The following is a 19,136-nucleotide window of genomic DNA, read 5'->3' as shown; positions in this document are numbered from 1 at the left end:
GTGGGGTCAGGGATGGAGTGACCGAGGGGTTCGGGTGTGTGAGGTCAGGGATGGAGTGACCGAGGGGTTCGGGTGTGTGGGGCGAAGGATGGAGTGACCGAGGGGTTCGGGTGTGTGGGGTCAGGGATGGAGTGACCGAGGGGTTCGGGTGTAGGGTCAGGGATGGAGTTACCGAGGGGTTCGGGTGTGGGGTCAGGGATGGAGTGACCGAGGGGTTTGGGTGTGGGGTCAGGGATGGAGTTACCGAGGGGTTCGGGTGTGGGGTCAGGGATGGAGTGACCGAGGGGTTTGGGTGTGGGGTCAGGGATGGAGTTACCGAGGGGTTCGGGTGTGGGGTCAGGGATGGAGTGACCGAGGGGTTCGGGTGTGTGGGGCCGAGGGATGGAGTGACCGAGGGGTTCGGGTGTGTGGGGTCAGGGATGGAGTGACCGAGGGGTTCGGGTGTGTGGGGTCAGGGATGGAGTTACCGAGGGGTTCGGGTGTGGGGTCAGGGATGGAGTGACCGAGGGGTTCGGGTGTAGGGTCAGGGATGGAGTTACCGAGGGGTTCGGGTGTGGGGTCAGGGATGGAGTGACCGAGGGGTTTGGGTGTGGGGTCAGGGATGGAGTTACCGAGGGGTTCGGGTGTGGGGTCAGGGATGGAGTGACCGAGGGGTTCGGGTGTGTGGGGCGAAGGATGGAGTGACCGAGAGGTTCGGGTGTGTGGGGTCAGAGGGATGGAGTGACCGAGAGGTTCGGGTGCGTGGGGTCAGGGATGGAGTGACTGAGGGGTTCGGGTGTGTGGTCAGGGATGGAGTGACCGAGGGGTTCGGGTGTGTGGGGTCAGGGATGGAGTGACCGAGGGGTTCGGGTGTGGGGTCAGGGATGGAGTGACCGAGGGGTTCGGGTGTGTGAGGTCAGGGATGGAGTGACCGAGAGGTTCGGGTGCGTGGGGTCAGGGATGGAGTGACTGAGGGGTTCGGGTGTGTGGGCCGAGGGATGGAGTGAACGAGGGGTTCGGGTGTGTGGGGTCAGGGATGGAGTGACCGAGGGGTTCGGGTGTGTGGGGTCAGATTGGAGTGACCGAGGGGTTCGGGTGTGTGGGGTCAGATTGGAGTGACCGAGGGGTTCGGGTGTGTGGGGTCAGAGGGATGGAGTGACCGAGGGGTTCGGGTGTGTGGGGTCATGGATGGAGTGACCGAGGGGTTCGGGTGTGTGGGGTCATGGATGGAGTGACCGAGGGGTTCGGGTGTGTGGGGTCAGGGATGGAGTGACCGAGGAGTTCGGGTGTGTGGGCCGAGGGACGGAGTGACCGAGGGGTTCGGGTGTGCGGGGGCGAGGGACGGAGTGACCGAGGGGTTCAGGTGTGCGGGGCAAGGGATGGAGTGACCGAGGGGTCCGGGTGTGTGGGGTCAGGGATGGAGTGACCGAGTGGTCCGGGTGTGTGGGGTCAGGGATGGAGTGACCGAGTGGTCCGGGTGTGTGGGGTAAGGGATGGAGTGAACGAGGGGTTCGGGTGTGTGGAGTCAGGGTGGAATGACCCGGGGTTCGGGTTTGTGGGGTCAGGGATGGAGTGACCGAGGGGTTCGGGTGTGTGGGGTCAGGCATGGAGTGACCGAGGGGTTTGGGTGTGTGGGGCGAGGAACAGAGTGACCAAGGGGTTCGGGTGTATGGGGTCAGGGATGGAGTGACCGAGGGGTTCGGGTGTGGGGTCAGGGATGGAGTGACCGAGGGGTTCGGGTGTGTGGGGTCAGGGATGGAGTGACCGAGGGCTTCGGGTGTGTGGGGTCAGGCATGGAGTGACCGAGGGGTTCGGGTGTGTGGGGTCAGGGATGGAGTGACCGAGGGTTTCGGGTGTGTGGGGTCAGGCATGGAGTGACCGAGGGGTTCGGGTGTGTGGGGCGAGGTACAGAGTGACTAAGGGGTTCGGGTGTATGGGGTCAGGGATGGAGTGACCGAGGGGTTCGGGTGTGGGGTCAGGGAGGGAGTGACCGAGGGGTTCGGGTGTGGGGTCAGGGATGGAGTGACCGAGGGGTTCGGGTGTGTGGGGTCAGGGATAGAGTGACCGAGGGGTTCGGGTGTGTGGGGTCAGGGATGGAGTGACCGAGGGGTTCGGATGTGTGGTGCCAAGGATGGAGTGACCGAGGAGTTCGGGTGTGGGGTCAGGGATGGAGTGACCGAAGGGTTCGTGTGTGTGGGATCAGGGATGGAGTGACCGAGGGGTTCGGGTGTGAGAGCTCAGGGATGGAGTGACTGAGGGGTGCGGGTGTGTGGGGTCAGGGATGGAGTGACTGAGGGGTTCGGGTGCGTGGGGTCAGGGATGGAGTGACCGAGGGGTTCGGGTGTGTGGGGTCAGGGATGGAGTGACCGAGGGGTTCACGTGTGTGGGGTCAGGGATGGAGTGACTGAGGGGTTCGGGTGTGTGGGGTCAGGGATGGAGTGACCGAGGGATTCTGGTGTGTGGGGCGAGGGATGGAGTGACCGAGGGGTTCGGATTTGTAGGATCAGGGATGGAGTGACCGAGGGGTCCGGGTGTGTGGTGTCAGGTATGGAGTGACCGAGAGGTTCGGGTGTGTGGGGTCAGGGATGGAGTGACCGAGGGGTTCGGGTGTGTGGAGTCAGGGATGGAGTGAACGACGGTTTCGGGTTTGTAGGATCAGGGATGGAGTGACCGAGGGGTTCGGGTGTAGGGTCAGGGATGGAGTGAACGACGGTTTCGGGTTTGTAGGATCAGGGATGGAGTGACCGAGGGGTTCGGGTGTAGGGTCAGGGATGGAGTGACCGAGAGGTTCGGGTGTGTGGGGTCAGGGATGGAGTGACCGAGGGGTTCGGGTGTGTGAGGTCAGGGATGGAGTGACCGAGGGGTTCGGGTGTGTGGGGCGAAGGATGGAGTGACCGAGGGGTTCGGGTGTGTGGGGTCAGGGATGGAGTGACCGAGGGGTTCGGGTGTAGGGTCAGGGATGGAGTTACCGAGGGGTTCGGGTGTGGGGTCAGGGATGGAGTGACCGAGGGGTTTGGGTGTGGGGTCAGGGATGGAGTTACCGAGGGGTTCGGGTGTGGGGTCAGGGATGGAGTGACCGAGGGGTTCGGGTGTAGGGTCAGGGATGGAGTTACCGAGGGGTTCGGGTGTGGGGTCAGGGATGGAGTGACCGAGGGGTTTGGGTGTGGGGTCAGGGATGGAGTTACCGAGGGGTTCGGGTGTGGGGTCAGGGATGGAGTGACCGAGGGGTTCGGGTGTGTGGGGCCGAGGGATGGAGTGACCGAGGGGTTCGGGTGTGTGGGGTCAGGGATGGAGTGACCGAGGGGTTCGGGTGTGTGGGGTCAGGGATGGAGTTACCGAGGGGTTCGGGTGTGGGGTCAGGGATGGAGTGACCGAGGGGTTCGGGTGTGGGGTCAGGGATGGAGTGACCGAGGGGTTTGGGTGTGGGGTCAGGGATGGAGTTACCGAGGGGTTCGGGTGTGGGGTCAGGGATGGAGTGACCGAGGGGTTCGGGTGTGTGGGGCGAAGGATGGAGTGACCGAGAGGTTCGGGTGTGTGGGGTCAGAGGGATGGAGTGACCGAGAGGTTCGGGTGCGTGGGGTCAGGGATGGAGTGACTGAGGGGTTCGGGTGTGTGGTCAGGGATGGAGTGACCGAGGGGTTCGGGTGTGTGGGGTCAGGGATGGAGTGACCGAGGGGTTCGGGTGTGGGGTCAGGGATGGAGTGACCGAGGGGTTCGGGTGTGTGAGGTCAGGGATGGAGTGACCGAGAGGTTCGGGTGCGTGGGGTCAGGGATGGAGTGACTGAGGGGTTCGGGTGTGTGGGCCGAGGGATGGAGTGAACGAGGGGTTCGGGTGTGTGGGGTCAGGGATGGAGTGACCGAGGGGTTCGGGTGTGTGGGGTCAGATTGGAGTGACCGAGGGGTTCGGGTGTGTGGGGTCAGATTGGAGTGACCGAGGGGTTCGGGTGTGTGGGGTCAGAGGGATGGAGTGACCGAGGGGTTCGGGTGTGTGGGGTCATGGATGGAGTGACCGAGGGGTTCGGGTGTGTGGGGTCATGGATGGAGTGACCGAGGGGTTCGGGTGTGTGGGGTCAGGGATGGAGTGACCGAGGAGTTCGGGTGTGTGGGCCGAGGGACGGAGTGACCGAGGGGTTCGGGTGTGCGGGGGCGAGGGACGGAGTGACCGAGGGGTTCAGGTGTGCGGGGCAAGGGATGGAGTGACCGAGGGGTCCGGGTGTGTGGGGTCAGGGATGGAGTGACCGAGTGGTCCGGGTGTGTGGGGTCAGGGATGGAGTGACCGAGTGGTCCGGGTGTGTGGGGTAAGGGATGGAGTGAACGAGGGGTTCGGGTGTGTGGAGTCAGGGTGGAATGACCCGGGGTTCGGGTTTGTGGGGTCAGGGATGGAGTGACCGAGGGGTTCGGGTGTGTGGGGTCAGGCATGGAGTGACCGAGGGGTTTGGGTGTGTGGGGCGAGGAACAGAGTGACCAAGGGGTTCGGGTGTATGGGGTCAGGGATGGAGTGACCGAGGGGTTCGGGTGTGGGGTCAGGGATGGAGTGACCGAGGGGTTCGGGTGTGTGGGGTCAGGGATGGAGTGACCGAGGGCTTCGGGTGTGAGGGATCAGAGATGGAGTGACCGAGGGGTTCGGGTGTGTGGGGTCAGGGATGGAGTGACCGAGGGGTTCGTGTGTGTGGGGTCAGGGATGGAGTGACCGAGGGGTTCGGGTGTGAGAGCTCAGGGATGGAGTGACCGAGGGGTTCGGGTGTGTGAGGTTAGGGATGGAGTGAGCGAGGGGTGCGGGTGTGTGGGGTCAGGGATGGAGTGACCGAGGGGTTCGGGGGTGTGGGGTCAGGGATGGAGTGACCGAGGGGTTCGGGTGTGTGGGGTCAGGGATGGAGTGACCGAGGGGTTCGGGTGTGTGGGGTCAGGGATGGAGTGACCGAGGGGTTCGGATATGGGGTCAGGGATGGAGTGACCGAGGGGTTCGGATGTGGGGTCAGGAATGGAGTGACCGAGGGGTTCGGGTATGTGGGGCGAGGGACGGAGTGACCGAGGGGTTCAGTTCTGTCGGGCGAGGGATGGGGTGGGCGAGGGGTTCAGGTGTGTGGGGTCAGGGACGGAGTGACCGAGGGGTTCGGGTGTGTGGGGCCAGGGACGGAGTGACCGAGGGGTTCGGGTGTGTGGGGCGAGGGACGGAGTGACCGAGACGTTCGGGTGTGTGGGGTCAGGGATGGAGTGACCGAGGGGTTTGGGATTGTGGGGTGAGGGACGCAGTGAACGAGGGGTTTGGGGTCAAGGATGGAGTGACCGAGGGGTTCGGGTGTGTGAGGTCAGGGATGGAGTGACCGAGTGGTTCGGGTCTGTGGGCCGAGGGATGGAGTGATCGAGGGGTTCGGGTGTGTGAGGTCAGGGGTGGAGTGAGCGAGGGGTTCGGGTGTGTAGGGTCAGGGATGGCGTGACCGAGGGGTTCGGGTGTGTAGGGTCAGGGATGGAGTGACCGAGGGGTTCGGGTGTATGGGGCGAGCGACTGAGTGACCGAGGGGTTCGGGTGTGTGGGGTCAGGGATGGAGTGACCGAGGGGTTCGGGTGTGTAGGGTCAGGGATGGAGTGACCGAGGGGTTCGGGTGTGAGGGGTCAGGGATGGAGTTACCGAGGAGTTCAGGTGTGTGGGGTCAGGGGTGGAGTGACCGGGGGGTTCGGGTGTGTAGGGTCAGGGATGGAGTGACCGAGGTGTTCGGGTGTGTGCGGTCAGGTATGGAGTGACCGAGGGGTTCGGGTGTGGGGTCAGGGATGGAGTGACCGAGGGGTTCGGGTGTGTGGGGTCAGGGAAGGAGTGACCGAGGGGTTCGTGTGTGTGGGGTCAGGGATGGAGTGACCGAAGGGTTCGGGTGTGAGAGTTCAGGGATGGAGTGACCGAGGGGTTCGGGTGTGGGGTCAGGGATGGAGTGACTGAGGGGTGCGGGTGTGTGGGGTCAGGGATGGAGTGACCGAGGGGTTCGGATGTGTGGGGCCAAGGATGGAGTGACCGAGGGGTTCGGGTGTGTGGGGTCAGGGAAGGAGTGACCGAGGGGTTCGTGTGTGTGGGATCAGGGATGGAGTGACCGTGGGGTTCGGGTGTGAGAGCTCAGGGATGGAGTGACCGAGGGGTTCGGGTGTGGGGTCAGGGATGGAGTGACCGAGGGGTTCGGGTGTAGGGTCAGGGATGGAGTGACCGAGGGGTTCGTGTGCGTGGGGTCAGGGATGGAGTGACCGAGGTGTTCGGGTGTGGGGTCAGAGATGGAGTGACCGAGGGGTTCGCGTGTGAGGGGTCAGGTATGGAGTGACCGAGGGGTTCGGGTGTGGGGTCAGGGATGGAGTGACTGAGGGGTGCGGGTGTGTGGGGTCAGGGATGGAGTGACCGAGGGGTTCGGGTGTGGGGTCAGGGTTGGAGTGACCGAGGGGTTAGGGTGTGTGGGGTCAGAGGGATGGAGTGACCGAGGGGTTCGGGTGTGGGGTCATGGATGGAGTGACCGAGAGGTTCGGGCGTGTGGGGTCAGGGATGGAGTGACCGAGGGGTTCGGGTGTGTGGGGTCAGATTGGAGTGACCGAGGGGTTCGGGTGTGTGGGGTCAGATTGGAGTGACTGAGGGGTTCGGGTGTGTGGGGTCAGAGGGATGGAGTGACCGAGGGGTTCGGGTGTGTGGGGTCATGGATGGAGTGACCGAGGGGTTCGGGTGTGTGGGGTCAGGGATGGAGTGACCGAGGAGTTCGGGTGTGTGGGCCGAGGGACGGAGTGACCGAGGGGTTCGGGTGTGCGGGGGCGAGGGACGGAGTGACCGAGGGGTTCGGGTGTGCGGGGCAAGGGATGGAGTGACCGAGGGGTCCGGGTGTGTGGGGTCAGGGATGGAGTGACCGAGTGGTCCGGGTGTGTGGAGTCAGGGTGGACTGACCCGGGGTTCGGGTTTGTGGGGTCAGGGATGGAGTGACCGAGGGGTTCGGGTGTGTGGGGTCAGGCATGGAGTGACCGAGGGGTTCGGGTGTGTGGGGCGAGGAACAGAGTGACCAAGGGGTTCGGGTGTATGGGGTCAGGGATGGAGTGACCGAGGGGTTCGGGTGTGGGGTCAGGGATGGAGTGACCGAGGGGTTCGGGTGTGTGGGGTCAGGGATGGAGTGACCGAGGGGTTCGGGTGTGGGGTCAGGGAGGGAGTGACCGAGGGGTTCGGGTGTGGGGTCAGGGATGGAGTGACCGAGGGGTTCAGGTGTGTGGGGTCAGGGATGGAGTGACCGAGGGTTTCGGGTGTGTGGGGTCACGGATGTAGTGACCGAGGGTTTCGGGTGTGTGGGGTCAGGGATGGAGTGACGAAGGGGTTCGGGTGTGTGGGGTCACGGATGGAGTGACCGAGGGGTTCGGGTGTGAAGGATCAGGGATGGAGTGACCGAGGGGTTCGGGTGTGTGAGGTTAGGGATGGAGTGAGCGAGGGGTGCGGGTGTGTGGGGTCAGGGATGGAGTGACCGAGGGGTTCGGGGGTGTGGGGTCAGGGATGGAGTGACCGAGGGGTTCGGGTGTGTGGGGTAAGGGATGGAGTGACCGAGGGGTTCGGGTGTGTGGGGTCAGGGATGGAGTGACCGAGGGGTTCGGATATGGGGTCAGGGATGGAGTGACCGAGGGGTTCGGGTGTGTGGGGTCAGGGATGGAGTGACCGAGGGGTTCGGATGTGGGGTCAGGAATGGAGTGACCGAGGGGTTCGGGTATGTGGGGCGAGGGACGGAGTGACCGAGGGGTTCAGTTCTGTCGGGCGAGGGATGGGGTGGGCGAGGGGTTCAGGTGTGTGGGGTCAGGGACGGAGTGACCGAGGGGTTCGGGTGTGTGGGGTCAGGGACGGAGTGACCGAGGGGTTCGGGTGTGTGGGGCGAGGGACGGAGTGACCGAGACGTTCGGGTGTGTGGGGTCAGGGATGGAGTGACCGAGGGGTTTGGGATTGTGGGGTGAGGGACGCAGTGAACGAGGGGTTTGGGGTCAAGGATGGAGTGACCGAGGGGTTCGGGTGTGTGAGGTCAGGGATGGAGTGACCGAGTGGTTCGGGTCTGTGGGCCGAGGGATGGAGTGATCGAGGGGTTCGGGTGTGTGAGGTCAGGGGTGGAGTGAGCGAGGGGTTCGGGTGTGTAGGGTCAGGGATGGCGTGACCGAGGGGTTCGCGTGTGTAGGGTCAGGGATGGAGTGACCGAGGGGTTCGGGTGTATGGGGCGAGCGACTGAGTGACCGAGGGGTTCGGGTGTGTGGGGTCAGGGATGGAGTTACCGAGGAGTTCAGGTGTGTGGGGTCAGGGGTGGAGTGACCGGGGGGTTCGGGTGTGTAGGGTCAGGGATGGAGTGACCGAGGTGTTCGGGTGTGTGCGGTCAGGTATGGAGTGACCGAAGGGTTCGGGTGTGAGAGTTCAGGGATGGAGTGACCGAGGGGTTCGGGTGTGGGGTCAGGGATGGAGTGACTGAGGGGTGCGGGTGTGTGGGGTCAGGGATGGAGTGACCGAGGGGTTCGGATGTGTGGGGCCAAGGATGGAGTGACCGAGGGGTTCGGGTGTAGGGTAAGGGATGGAGTGACCGAGGAGTTCGGGTGTGGGGTCAGGGATGGAGTGACCGAAGGGTTCGTGTGTGTGGGATCAGGGATGGAGTGACCGAGGGGTTCGGGTGTGAGAGCTCAGGGATGGAGTGACCGAGGGGTTCGGGTGTGGGGTCAGGGATGGAGTGACCGAGGGGTTCGGGTGTAGGGTCAGCGATGGAGTGACCGAGGGGTTCGGGTGTGTGGGGTCAGGGATGGAGTGACCGAGGGGTTCGAGTGTGTGGGGCCGAGGGATGGAGTGACCGAGAGGTTTGGCTGTGTGGGGTCAGGGACGGAGTGACCGAGGGGTTTGGGTGTGTAGGGTCAGGGATGGAGTGACCGAGGTTTTCGGGTGTGGGGTCAGAGATGGAGTGACCGAGGGGTTCGCGTGTGAGGGGTCAGGTATGGAGTGACCGAGGGGTTCGGGTGTGGGGTCAGGGATGGAGTGACTGAGGGGTGCGGGTGTGTGGGGTCAGGGATGGAGTGACCGAGGGGTTCGGGTGTGGGGTCAGGGTTGGAGTGACCGAGGGGTTAGGGTGCGTGGGGCCAGGGATGGAGTGACAGAGGTGTTCGGGTGCGTGGGGTCAGGGATGGAGTGACCGAGGGGTTCACGTGTGTGGGGTCAGGGATGGAGTGACCGAGGGGTTCGGGTGTGTGGGGTCAGGGATGGAGTGACCGAGGGGTTCACGTGTGTGGGGTCAGGGATGGAGTGACCGAGGGATTCTGGTGTGTGGGGCGAGGGATGGAGTGACCGAGGGGTTCGGATTTGTAGGATCAGGGATGGAGTGACCGAGGGGTCCGGGTGTGTGGGGTCAGGTATGGAGTGAACGACGGTTTCGGGTTTGTAGGATCAGGGATGGAGTGACCGAGGGGTTCGGGTGTAGGGTCAGGGATGGAGTGACCGAGAGGTTCGGGTGTGTGGGGTCAGGGATGGAGTGACCGAGGGGTTCGGGTGTGTGCGGTCAGGGATGGAGTGACCGAGGGGTTCGGGTGTGTGGGGCGAGGGATGGAGTGACCGAGGGGTTCGGGTGTGTGGGGTCAGGGATGGAGTTACCGAGGGGTTCGGGTGTGGGGTCAGGGATGGAGTGACCGAGGGGTTCGGGTGTGTGGGGCCGAGGGATGGAGTGACCGAGGGGTTTGGGTGTGTGGGGTCAGGGATGGAGTGACCAAGGGGTTCGGGTGCGTGGGGTCAGGGATGGAGTGACCGAGGGGTTCGGGTGCATGAGGTCAGGTTTGGAGTGACCGAGGGGTTCGGGTGTGTGGGGTCAGGGATGGAGTGACCGAGGGGTTCGGGTGCATGAGGTCAGGGATGGAGTGACCGAGGGGTTCGGGTGTTTGGGGTCAGGGAAGGAGTGACTGAGGGGTTCAGGTGTGTGGGGTCAGCGATGGAGTGACCGAGGGGTTCGGGTGTGTGGGGTCAGGGATGGAGTGACCGAGGGGTTCGGGTGTGTGAGGTCAGGGATGGAGTGACCGAGGGGTTCGGGTGTGTGGGGTCAGAGATGGAGTGACCGAGGGGTTCGGGTGTGTGAGGTCAGGGATGGAGTGACCGAGGGTTTCGGGTGTGTGGGGTCAGCGATGGAGTGACCGAGGGGTGCGGGTGTGTGAGGTCAGGGATGGAGTGACCGGGGGGTTCGGGTGTGTGGGGTCAGGGATGGAGTGACCGAGGGGTTCGGGTGTGTGGGGTCAGCGATGGAGTGACCGAGGGGTTCGGGTGTGTGGGGTCAGGGATGGAGTGACCGAGGGGTTCAGGTGTGTAGGCAGAGAGATGGAGTGATCGAGGGGTTCGGGTGTGTGAGGTCAGGGATGGAGTGACCGAGGGGTGCGGGTGTGTGAGGTCAGGGATGGAGTGACCGAGGGGTTCGGGTGTGAGAGGTCAGGGATGGAGTGACCGAGGGGTTAGCGTGCATGAGGTCAGGGATGGAGTGACCGAGGGGTTCGGGTGTGTGAGGTCAGGGATGGAGTGACCGAGGGGTTCGGGTGTGTGGGGTCAGGGATGGAGTGACCGAGGGGTTCGGATGTGGGGTCAGGAATGGAGTGACCGAGGGGTTCGGGTATGTGGGGCGAGGGACGGAGTGACCGAGGGGTTCAGTTCTGTCGGGCGAGGGATGGGGTGGGCGAGGGGTTCAGGTGTGTGGGGTCAGGGACGGAGTGACCGAGGGGTTCGGGTGTGTGGGGTCAGGGACGGAGTGACCGAGGGGTTCGGGTGTGTGGGGCGAGGGACGGAGTGACCGAGACGTTCGGGTGTGTGGGGTCAGGGATGGAGTGACCGAGGGGTTTGGGATTGTGGGGTGAGGGACGCAGTGAACGAGGGGTTTGGGGTCAAGGATGGAGTGACCGAGGGGTTCGGGTGTGTGAGGTCAGGGATGGAGTGACCGAGTGGTTCGGGTCTGTGGGCCGAGGGATGGAGTGATCGAGGGGTTCGGGTGTGTGAGGTCAGGGGTGGAGTGAGCGAGGGATTCGGGTGTGTAGGGTCAGGGATGGCGTGACCGAGGGGTTCGCGTGTGTAGGGTCAGGGATGGAGTGACCGAGGGGTTCGGGTGTATGGGGCGAGCGACTGAGTGACCGAGGGGTTCGGGTGTGTGGGGTCAGGGATGGAGTTACCGAGGAGTTCAGGTGTGTGGGGTCAGGGGTGGAGTGACCGGGGGGTTCGGGTGTGTAGGGTCAGGGATGGAGTGACCGAGGTGTTCGGGTGTGTGCGGTCAGGTATGGAGTGACCGAAGGGTTCGGGTGTGAGAGTTCAGGGATGGAGTGACCGAGGGGTTCGGGTGTGGGGTCAGGGATGGAGTGACTGAGGGGTGCGGGTGTGTGGGGTCAGGGATGGAGTGACCGAGGGGTTCGGATGTGTGGGGCCAAGGATGGAGTGACCGAGGGGTTCGGGTGTAGGGTAAGGGATGGAGTGACCGAGGAGTTCGGGTGTGGGGTCAGGGATGGAGTGACCGAAGGGTTCGTGTGTGTGGGATCAGGGATGGAGTGACCGAGGGGTTCGGGTGTGAGAGCTCAGGGATGGAGTGACCGAGGGGTTCGGGTGTGGGGTCAGGGATGGAGTGACCGAGGGGTTCGGGTGTAGGGTCAGCGATGGAGTGACCGAGGGGTTCGGGTGTGTGGGGTCAGGGATGGAGTGACCGAGGGGTTCGAGTGTGTGGGGCCGAGGGATGGAGTGACCGAGAGGTTTGGCTGTGTGGGGTCAGGGACGGAGTGACCGAGGGGTTTGGGTGTGTAGGGTCAGGGATGGAGTGACCGAGGTTTTCGGGTGTGGGGTCAGAGATGGAGTGACCGAGGGGTTCGCGTGTGAGGGGTCAGGTATGGAGTGACCGAGGGGTTCGGGTGTGGGGTCAGGGATGGAGTGACTGAGGGGTGCGGGTGTGTGGGGTCAGGGATGGAGTGACCGAGGGGTTCGGGTGTGGGGTCAGGGTTGGAGTGACCGAGGGGTTAGTGTGCGTGGGGCCAGGGATGGAGTGACAGAGGTGTTCGGGTGCGTGGGGTCAGGGATGGAGTGACCGAGGGGTTCACGTGTGTGGGGTCAGGGATGGAGTGACCGAGGGGTTCGGGTGTGTGGGGTCAGGGATGGAGTGACCGAGGGGTTCACGTGTGTGGGGTCAGGGATGGAGTGACCGAGGGATTCTGGTGTGTGGGGCGAGGGATGGAGTGACCGAGGGGTTCGGATTTGTAGGATCAGGGATGGAGTGACCGAGGGGTCCGGGTGTGTGGGGTCAGGTATGGAGTGAACGACGGTTTCGGGTTTGTAGGATCAGGGATGGAGTGACCGAGGGGTTCGGGTGTAGGGTCAGGGATGGAGTGACCGAGAGGTTCGGGTGTGTGGGGTCAGGGATGGAGTGACCGAGGGGTTCGGGTGTGTGCGGTCAGGGATGGAGTGACCGAGGGGTTCGGGTGTGTGGGGCGAGGGATGGAGTGACCGAGGGGTTCGGGTGTGTGGGGTCAGGGATGGAGTTACCGAGGGGTTCGGGTGTGGGGTCAGGGATGGAGTGACCGAGGGGTTCGGGTGTGTGGGGCCGAGGGATGGAGTGACCGAGGGGTTTGGGTGTGTGGGGTCAGGGATGGAGTGACCAAGGGGTTCGGGTGCGTGGGGTCAGGGATGGAGTGACCGAGGGGTTCGGGTGCATGAGGTCAGGTTTGGAGTGACCGAGGGGTTCGGGTGTGTGGGGTCAGGGATGGAGTGACCGAGGGGTTCGGGTGCATGAGGTCAGGGATGGAGTGACCGAGGGGTTCGGGTGTTTGGGGTCAGGGAAGGAGTGACTGAGGGGTTCAGGTGTGTGGGGTCAGCGATGGAGTGACCGAGGGGTTCGGGTGTGTGGGGTCAGGGATGGAGTGACCGAGGGGTTCGGGTGTGTGAGGTCAGGGATGGCGTGACCGAGGGGTTCGGGTGTGTGGGGTCAGAGATGGAGTGACCGAGGGGTTCGGGTGTGTGAGGTCAGGGATGGAGTGACCGAGGGTTTCGGGTGTGTGGGGTCAGCGATGGAGTGACCGAGGGGTGCGGGTGTGTGAGGTCAGGGATGGAGTGACCGGGGGGTTCGGGTGTGTGGGGTCAGGGATGGAGTGACCGAGGGGTTCGGGTGTGTGGGGTCAGCGATGGAGTGACCGAGGGGTTCGGGTGTGTGGGGTCAGGGATGGAGTGACCGAGGGGTTCAGGTGTGTAGGCAGAGAGATGGAGTGATCGAGGGGTTCGGGTGTGTGAGGTCAGGGATGGAGTGACCGAGGGGTGCGGGTGTGTGAGGTCAGGGATGGAGTGACCGAGGGGTTCGGGTGTGAGAGGTCAGGGATGGAGTGACCGAGGGGTTAGCGTGCATGAGGTCAGGGATGGAGTGACCGAGGGGTTCGGGTGTGTGAGGTCAGGGATGGAGTGACCGAGGGGTGCGGGTGTGTGGGGTCAGGGATGGCGTGACCGAGGGGTTCGGTTGTGTGGGGTCAGGGATGGAGTGACCGAGGGGTTAGCGTGCATGAGGTCAGGAATGGAGTGACGAGGCGTTCGGGTGTGTGAGGTCAGTGATGGAGTGACCGAGGAGTTTGGGTGTGTGGGGTCAGGCATGGAGCGACCGAGGGGTTCACGTGTGTGGGGTCAGGGATGGAGTGACCGAGGGGTTTGGGTGTGTGGGGTCAGGGATGGAGTTACCAAGGGGTACGGGTGTGAGTGGTCAGGGATGGAGTGACCGAGGGGTTCGTGTGTGTGGGGGCGAGGGACGGAGTGACCGAGTGGTTCTGTTATGTTGGGCGAAGGATGGAGTGACCGAGGGGTTCAGGTGTGTGGGTCAGGGATGGAGTGACCGAGGGGTTCGGGCGTGTGGGGCGAGGGACGGAGTGACCGAGGGGTTCAGATGTGTGGGGCGTGGGATGGAGTGAACGAGGGGTTCGGGTGTGTAGGGTCAGGGACGGAGTGACCGAGGCGTTCGGGTGTGTGAGGTCAGGGATGGCGTGGCCGAGGGGTTCGGGTGTGTGAAACATAGAATAATAGGAGCAGTAGTAGGCCATTCGGCCCCTCGAGCCTGCTCCGCCATTCAATGAGATCATGGCTGATCATCCAAGTTCAGTACCCTGTCCCTGCCTTCTCCCCATACCCCTTGATCCCTTTAGCACTAAGAAATATATCTAACTCCTTCTTGAATATATTTAATTAATTGACCTCAACTGCCTTCTGTGGTAGAGAATTCCACAGGTTCACCACTCTCTGGGTGAAGAAATTCCTCATCTCATCTCTGTCCTAAATGGCTTACCCCTTATCCTTAGACTGTGACCCCTGGTTCTGGACTCCCCCGCCATCGGGAACATCCTTCCTGTATCTAGTCTGTCTAGTCCTGTTAGAATTTTATAAGTTTCAATGAAATTTGAAATCCCCTCTCACTCTTCTAAACTCCAATGAGTATAAGCCTAATCGACCCAATCTCTCCTCATAGGTAATTCCTGCCATCCCAGGTATCAGCCTGGTGAATCTTCGCTGCACTCCCTCCATGGCAAGAACATCCTTCCTCAGATAAGGCGACCAAAACTGCACACAATACTCGAGGAGTGGTCTCACCAAGGCCCTGTACAACTGCAGCAAGACATCCTTGCTCCTGTACTCGAATCCTCTTGCTATGCAGGCTAACATACCGTTTGCCTTCTTAACCGCCTGCTGCACCTGCATGCTTACCTTTAGCAACTGGTGCACAAGGACACCCAGGTCTCGTTGCACTTCTCTGCATCCTCCGCACAGCACACACGCCCACCCAGCTTTGTGTCCTCTGCAAACTTGGAGATATTACATCTAGTTCCCTCGTCTAGATCATTAATATATATTGTGAATAGCTGAGGTCCTAGCACCGATCCCTGCAGTACCCCACTAGTCTTTGCCTGCCACTCGGAAAAAGACCCGTTTATTCCAACTCTTTGCTTCCTGTCTGCCAACGAGTTCTCTATCCCCAATCCCATGTGCTTTAACTTTGCACGCTAATCTCTTATGCGGGACCTTATCGAAAGCCTTCTGAAAGTCCAAATACACCACATCCACTGGTTCTCCTTTATCTATTCTACCAGTTACATCCTCAAAAAATTCCAGTAGTTTAGTCAAGCATGCTGCATGTTCCGTCCCGTCTTCTCCCGTCTTCTCCGCTCCCGTCTCGTCCCATCCTCTCCCGTCCCATCTCGTCCTCTCCTGTCTCGTCCCGTCTCGTCTTGTCCTGTCCCGTCCTCTCCCGCCCCATCCCATCCCCTCCCGTCCCTTACTTGCTACGAGACGGGAGAGGACGGGACAGGAGAGGACGAGACGGGAGAGGACGGGACGGGAGAGGACGAGACGGGATGGGAGAGGACGAGACGGGACGGGAGAGGATGAGACGGGACGGGACAGGATGGAACGAGGCAGGACGGGACAGAAGAGAACGGGTCGGGACAGGAGAGGACGAGACAGGATGGGACGAGACGGGAGAGGACGGGACGGGAGAGAAGAGGACGGGTCGGGGCGGGAGAGGACGGGTCGGGGCGGGAGAGGACGGGTCGGGGCGGGAGAGGACGGGTCGGGGCGGGAGAGGACGGGTCGGGGCGGGAGAGGACGGGACGGGGCGGGAGAGGACGGGTCGGGGCGGGAGAGGACGGATCGGGGCGGGAGAGGACGGGACGGGGCGGGAGAGGACGGGACGGGGCGGGAGAGGACGGGTCGGGGCGGGAGAGGACGGGTCGGGGCGGGAGAGGACGGGTCGGGGCGGGAGAGGACGGGTCGGGGCGGGAGAGGACGGGTCGGGGCGGGAGAGGACGGGTCGGGGCGGGAGAGGACGGGTCGGGGCGGGAGAGGACGGGTCGGGGCGGGAGAGGACGGGTCGGGGCGGGAGAGGACGGGTCGGGGCGGGAGAGGACGGGTCGGGGCGGGAGAGGACGGGTCGGGGCGGGAGAGAAGAGGACGGGTTGGGGCGGGAGAGGACGGGTCGGGGCGGGAGAGGACGGGTCGGGGCGGGAGAGGACGGGTCGGGGCGGGAGAGAAGAGGACGGGTCGGTGCGGGAGAGGACGGGTCGGGGCGGGAGAGGACGGGACGGGGCGGGAGAGGACGGGACGGGGCGGGAGAGGACGGGTCGGGGCGGGAGAGGACGGGTCGGGGCGGGAGAGGACGGGACGGGAGAGGACGGGACAGGAGAGGATGAGACGGGACGGGAGAGGGCGGGAGGGGGCAGGAGAGGATGGGACGGGAGGAGACAGGACGGGAGAGGATGGGACAAGACGGGAGGGGATGGGACAAGACGGGAGGGGAGGGGACCGGGGAGAACTGGAAAGCACAATGTTTGAACTAGCTGAGACAGGGCAGTCCTTACTTGCTCCGCTGGTTGAGGCCTGAGAAATCTCGGAGTTGCTGTCGCTGATGGTTGCCGTGTGTTGGGTCGACTGGTGCACGCTCACCTGCCCCGAGGCTTGATGTAACTGAATCGTCTGCACAGGAACCTGCTGAGCCATCGCACCGCCTGATCAGAGAAACAGAACCCAGAGGAAAAAACAGCCGTCAGATATTCCTAGACAGATGTCACATTCTGGCCTTCTCTGCCACTCACTCTCCTCCAGAGCTGCAATAACTGGGGTGGGGACAAAAAGAAAACATTGCTGGGAAACATGGCAGACTTGGTACATGATGCACTATAGCCCACACAGTAATCACACACCCTGGAACATGTACATGTTCGGCATACACTTAGACGGGGAACGTGTACAGGTGTGTGTCAGTATTTACAGGGGGTCTCCAGGAGTGTCTCAGTATTTACAGGGGATCCCCGGGAGTGGTCAGTATTTACAGGGTGTCCCCGGGAGTGTGTCAGTATTTACAGAGGGTCTCCGGGAGTGCGTCAGTCTTTACAGGGGGTCCCCAGTAGTGTGTCAGTATTTACAGGGGGTCCCCAGGAGTGTGTCAGTATTTATAGGGGGTCCCCAGGAGTGTGTCAATATTTACAGAGGGTCCCCAGGAGTGTGTCAGTATTTACAGAGGGTCCCCAGGAGTGTGTCAGTATTTACAGAGGGTCCCCAGGAGTGTGTCAGTATTGACGGGGGTCCCCAGGAGTGTGACAATATTGATGGGTGTCCCCAGGAGTGTGTCAGTATTGATGGGGGTCCCCAGGAGTGTGACAATATTGATGGGTGTCCCCAGGAGTGTGTTGGTATTGATGTGGGTCCCCAGGAGTGTGTCAGTATTGATGGGGGTCCCCAGGAGTGTGTCAGTATTGATGGGGGTCCCCAGGAGTGTGTCAGTATTGATGGGGGTCCCCAGGAGTGTGTCAGTATTGATGGGGGTCCCCAGGAGTGTGTCAGTATTGACGGGGGTCCCCAGGAGTGTGTCAGTATTGACGGGGGTCCCCAGGAGTGTGTCAGTATTGATGGGGGTCCCCAGGAATGTGTCAGTATTTACAGGGGGTCCCCAGGAGTGTGTCAGTATTTACAGGGGGTCCCCAGGAGTGTGTCAGTAAACATAGAAACATAGAAGATAGGAGCAGAAGTAGGCCATTCGGCCCCTCGAGCCTGCTCCGCCATTCAATGCGATCGTGGCTGATCATCCAAATTCAGTACCCGGTCCCTGCTTTCTCCCCATACCCCTTGATCCCTTTACCTTTAAGAAATACATCCAACTCCTTCTTGAATATATTTAATGTATTGGCCTCCACTGCCTTCTGTGGTAGAGAATTCCACAGGTTAACTACTCTCTGGGTGAAGAAATTCCTCCTCATTTCTGTCCTAAATGGCTTACCCCTTATCCTTAGACTGTGACCCCTGGTTCTGGATTCCCCGACCATCGGGAACATCCTTCCTGCATCTAGTCTGTCCAGTCCTGTCAGAATTTTATAAGTTTCAATGAGATCCCCTCTCATTCTTCTAAACTCCAGCGAGTACAAGTCCAATCGTCCCAATCTCTCCTCATACGTCATTCCTGCTATCCCAGGTATCAGCCTGGTGAATCTTCACTGAACTCCTTCCATGGCAAGAACATCCTTCCTCAGATAAGGTGACCAAAACTGCACACAATACTCAAGATGTGGTCTCACCAAGGCCCTGCAGCAAGACATCCTTGTTCCTGTACTCAAACCCTCTCGCTACGAAGGCAAACATACCATTTGCCTTCTTAACCGCCTGCTGCACCTGCATGCTTACCTTCAGCGACTGGTGCACAAGGACACCCAGGTCTCGTTGCACTTCCCCTTCTCCCAATCTATTGCCATTCAGATAATAATCTGATTCCTGTTTTTGCCACCAAAGTGGATAACCTCACATTTATCCACGTTATATTGCATCTGCCATGCTTCTGCCCAATCACCCAACCTGTCCAAATCATCCTGTAGTTTCTCGGCATCCTCCTCACAGCACACATGCCCACCCAGCTTTGTGTCGTCTGCAAATTTGGAGATATTACATCTAGTTCCCTTGTCTAGATCATAAATATATATTGTGAATAGCTGGGGTCCAAGGAACGATCCCTGCGGTACCCCACTAGTCACTGCCTGCCATTCGGAAAAAGACCCGTTTATTCCAACTCTTTGCTTTCTGTCTGCCAACCAGTTCTCTATCCAAGTCAATACCTTGCCCCCAATCCCATGTGCCTTAACTTTACATGCTAATCTCTTATGCGGGACCTTATCGAAAGCCTTCTGAAAGTCCAAATACACCACATCCACTGGTTCTCCCTTATCTATTTTACCAGTTACATCCTCAAAAAATTCCAGTAGATTAATCAAGCACGATTTACCTTTTGTAAATCCATGTTGACTTTGTCCGAACCTGTCACTGTTCTCCAAGTGCTCTGCTATTACATCTTTTATAATGGACTCTAGCATTTTCCCCACTACCGATGTCAGGCTTACCGGTCTGTAATTCTCCGTTTTCTCTCTACTACCTTTTTTGAATAGTGGGGTAACATTAGCTACCCTCCAATCCATGGGTACTGTTCCAGAGTCTATCGAATTTACAGAGGGTCGCCAGGTGTGTGTCAGTATTTACAGAGAGTCTCCAGGAGTGTGTCAGTATTTACAGGGGGTCCCCAGGAGTGTGTCAGTATCTACAGGGGGTCCTGAGGAGCGTGTCAGTATTTACACAGGGTCCCCAGGAGTGTATCAGTGTTTACAGGGGGTGCCCAGGAGTGTGTCAGTATTTA

At 61.4% G+C, this 19,136-nt stretch overlaps 1 protein-coding gene across 2 annotated transcripts in view; it reads right to left on the bottom strand.

The window, feature by feature from the left end:
* LOC147113146 (serum response factor-like) overlaps nucleotides 1-19,136 on the bottom strand; it is a 322,604-nt gene that overhangs the window by 47,460 nt on the left and 256,008 nt on the right. For both annotated transcript variants that reach the window (XM_085998044.1, XM_085998045.1), the window contains exon 5: nucleotides 16,324-16,470. In XM_085998044.1, coding sequence (XP_085854170.1) covers nucleotides 16,324-16,470 — 147 coding nt within the window. The remainder of the gene's footprint in view (nucleotides 1-16,323; nucleotides 16,471-19,136) is intronic.

This window comes from Somniosus microcephalus, chromosome 9 (assembly GCF_052327205.1).
Source record: "Somniosus microcephalus isolate GS21.2 chromosome 9, FLI_Smic_1.0, whole genome shotgun sequence".
NCBI classification, from domain to species: Eukaryota; Metazoa; Chordata; class Chondrichthyes; order Squaliformes; family Somniosidae; genus Somniosus; species Somniosus microcephalus.
Note: the sequence above shows the minus strand (reverse complement) of the source record. Positions and strands in the feature narration are given on the sequence as shown.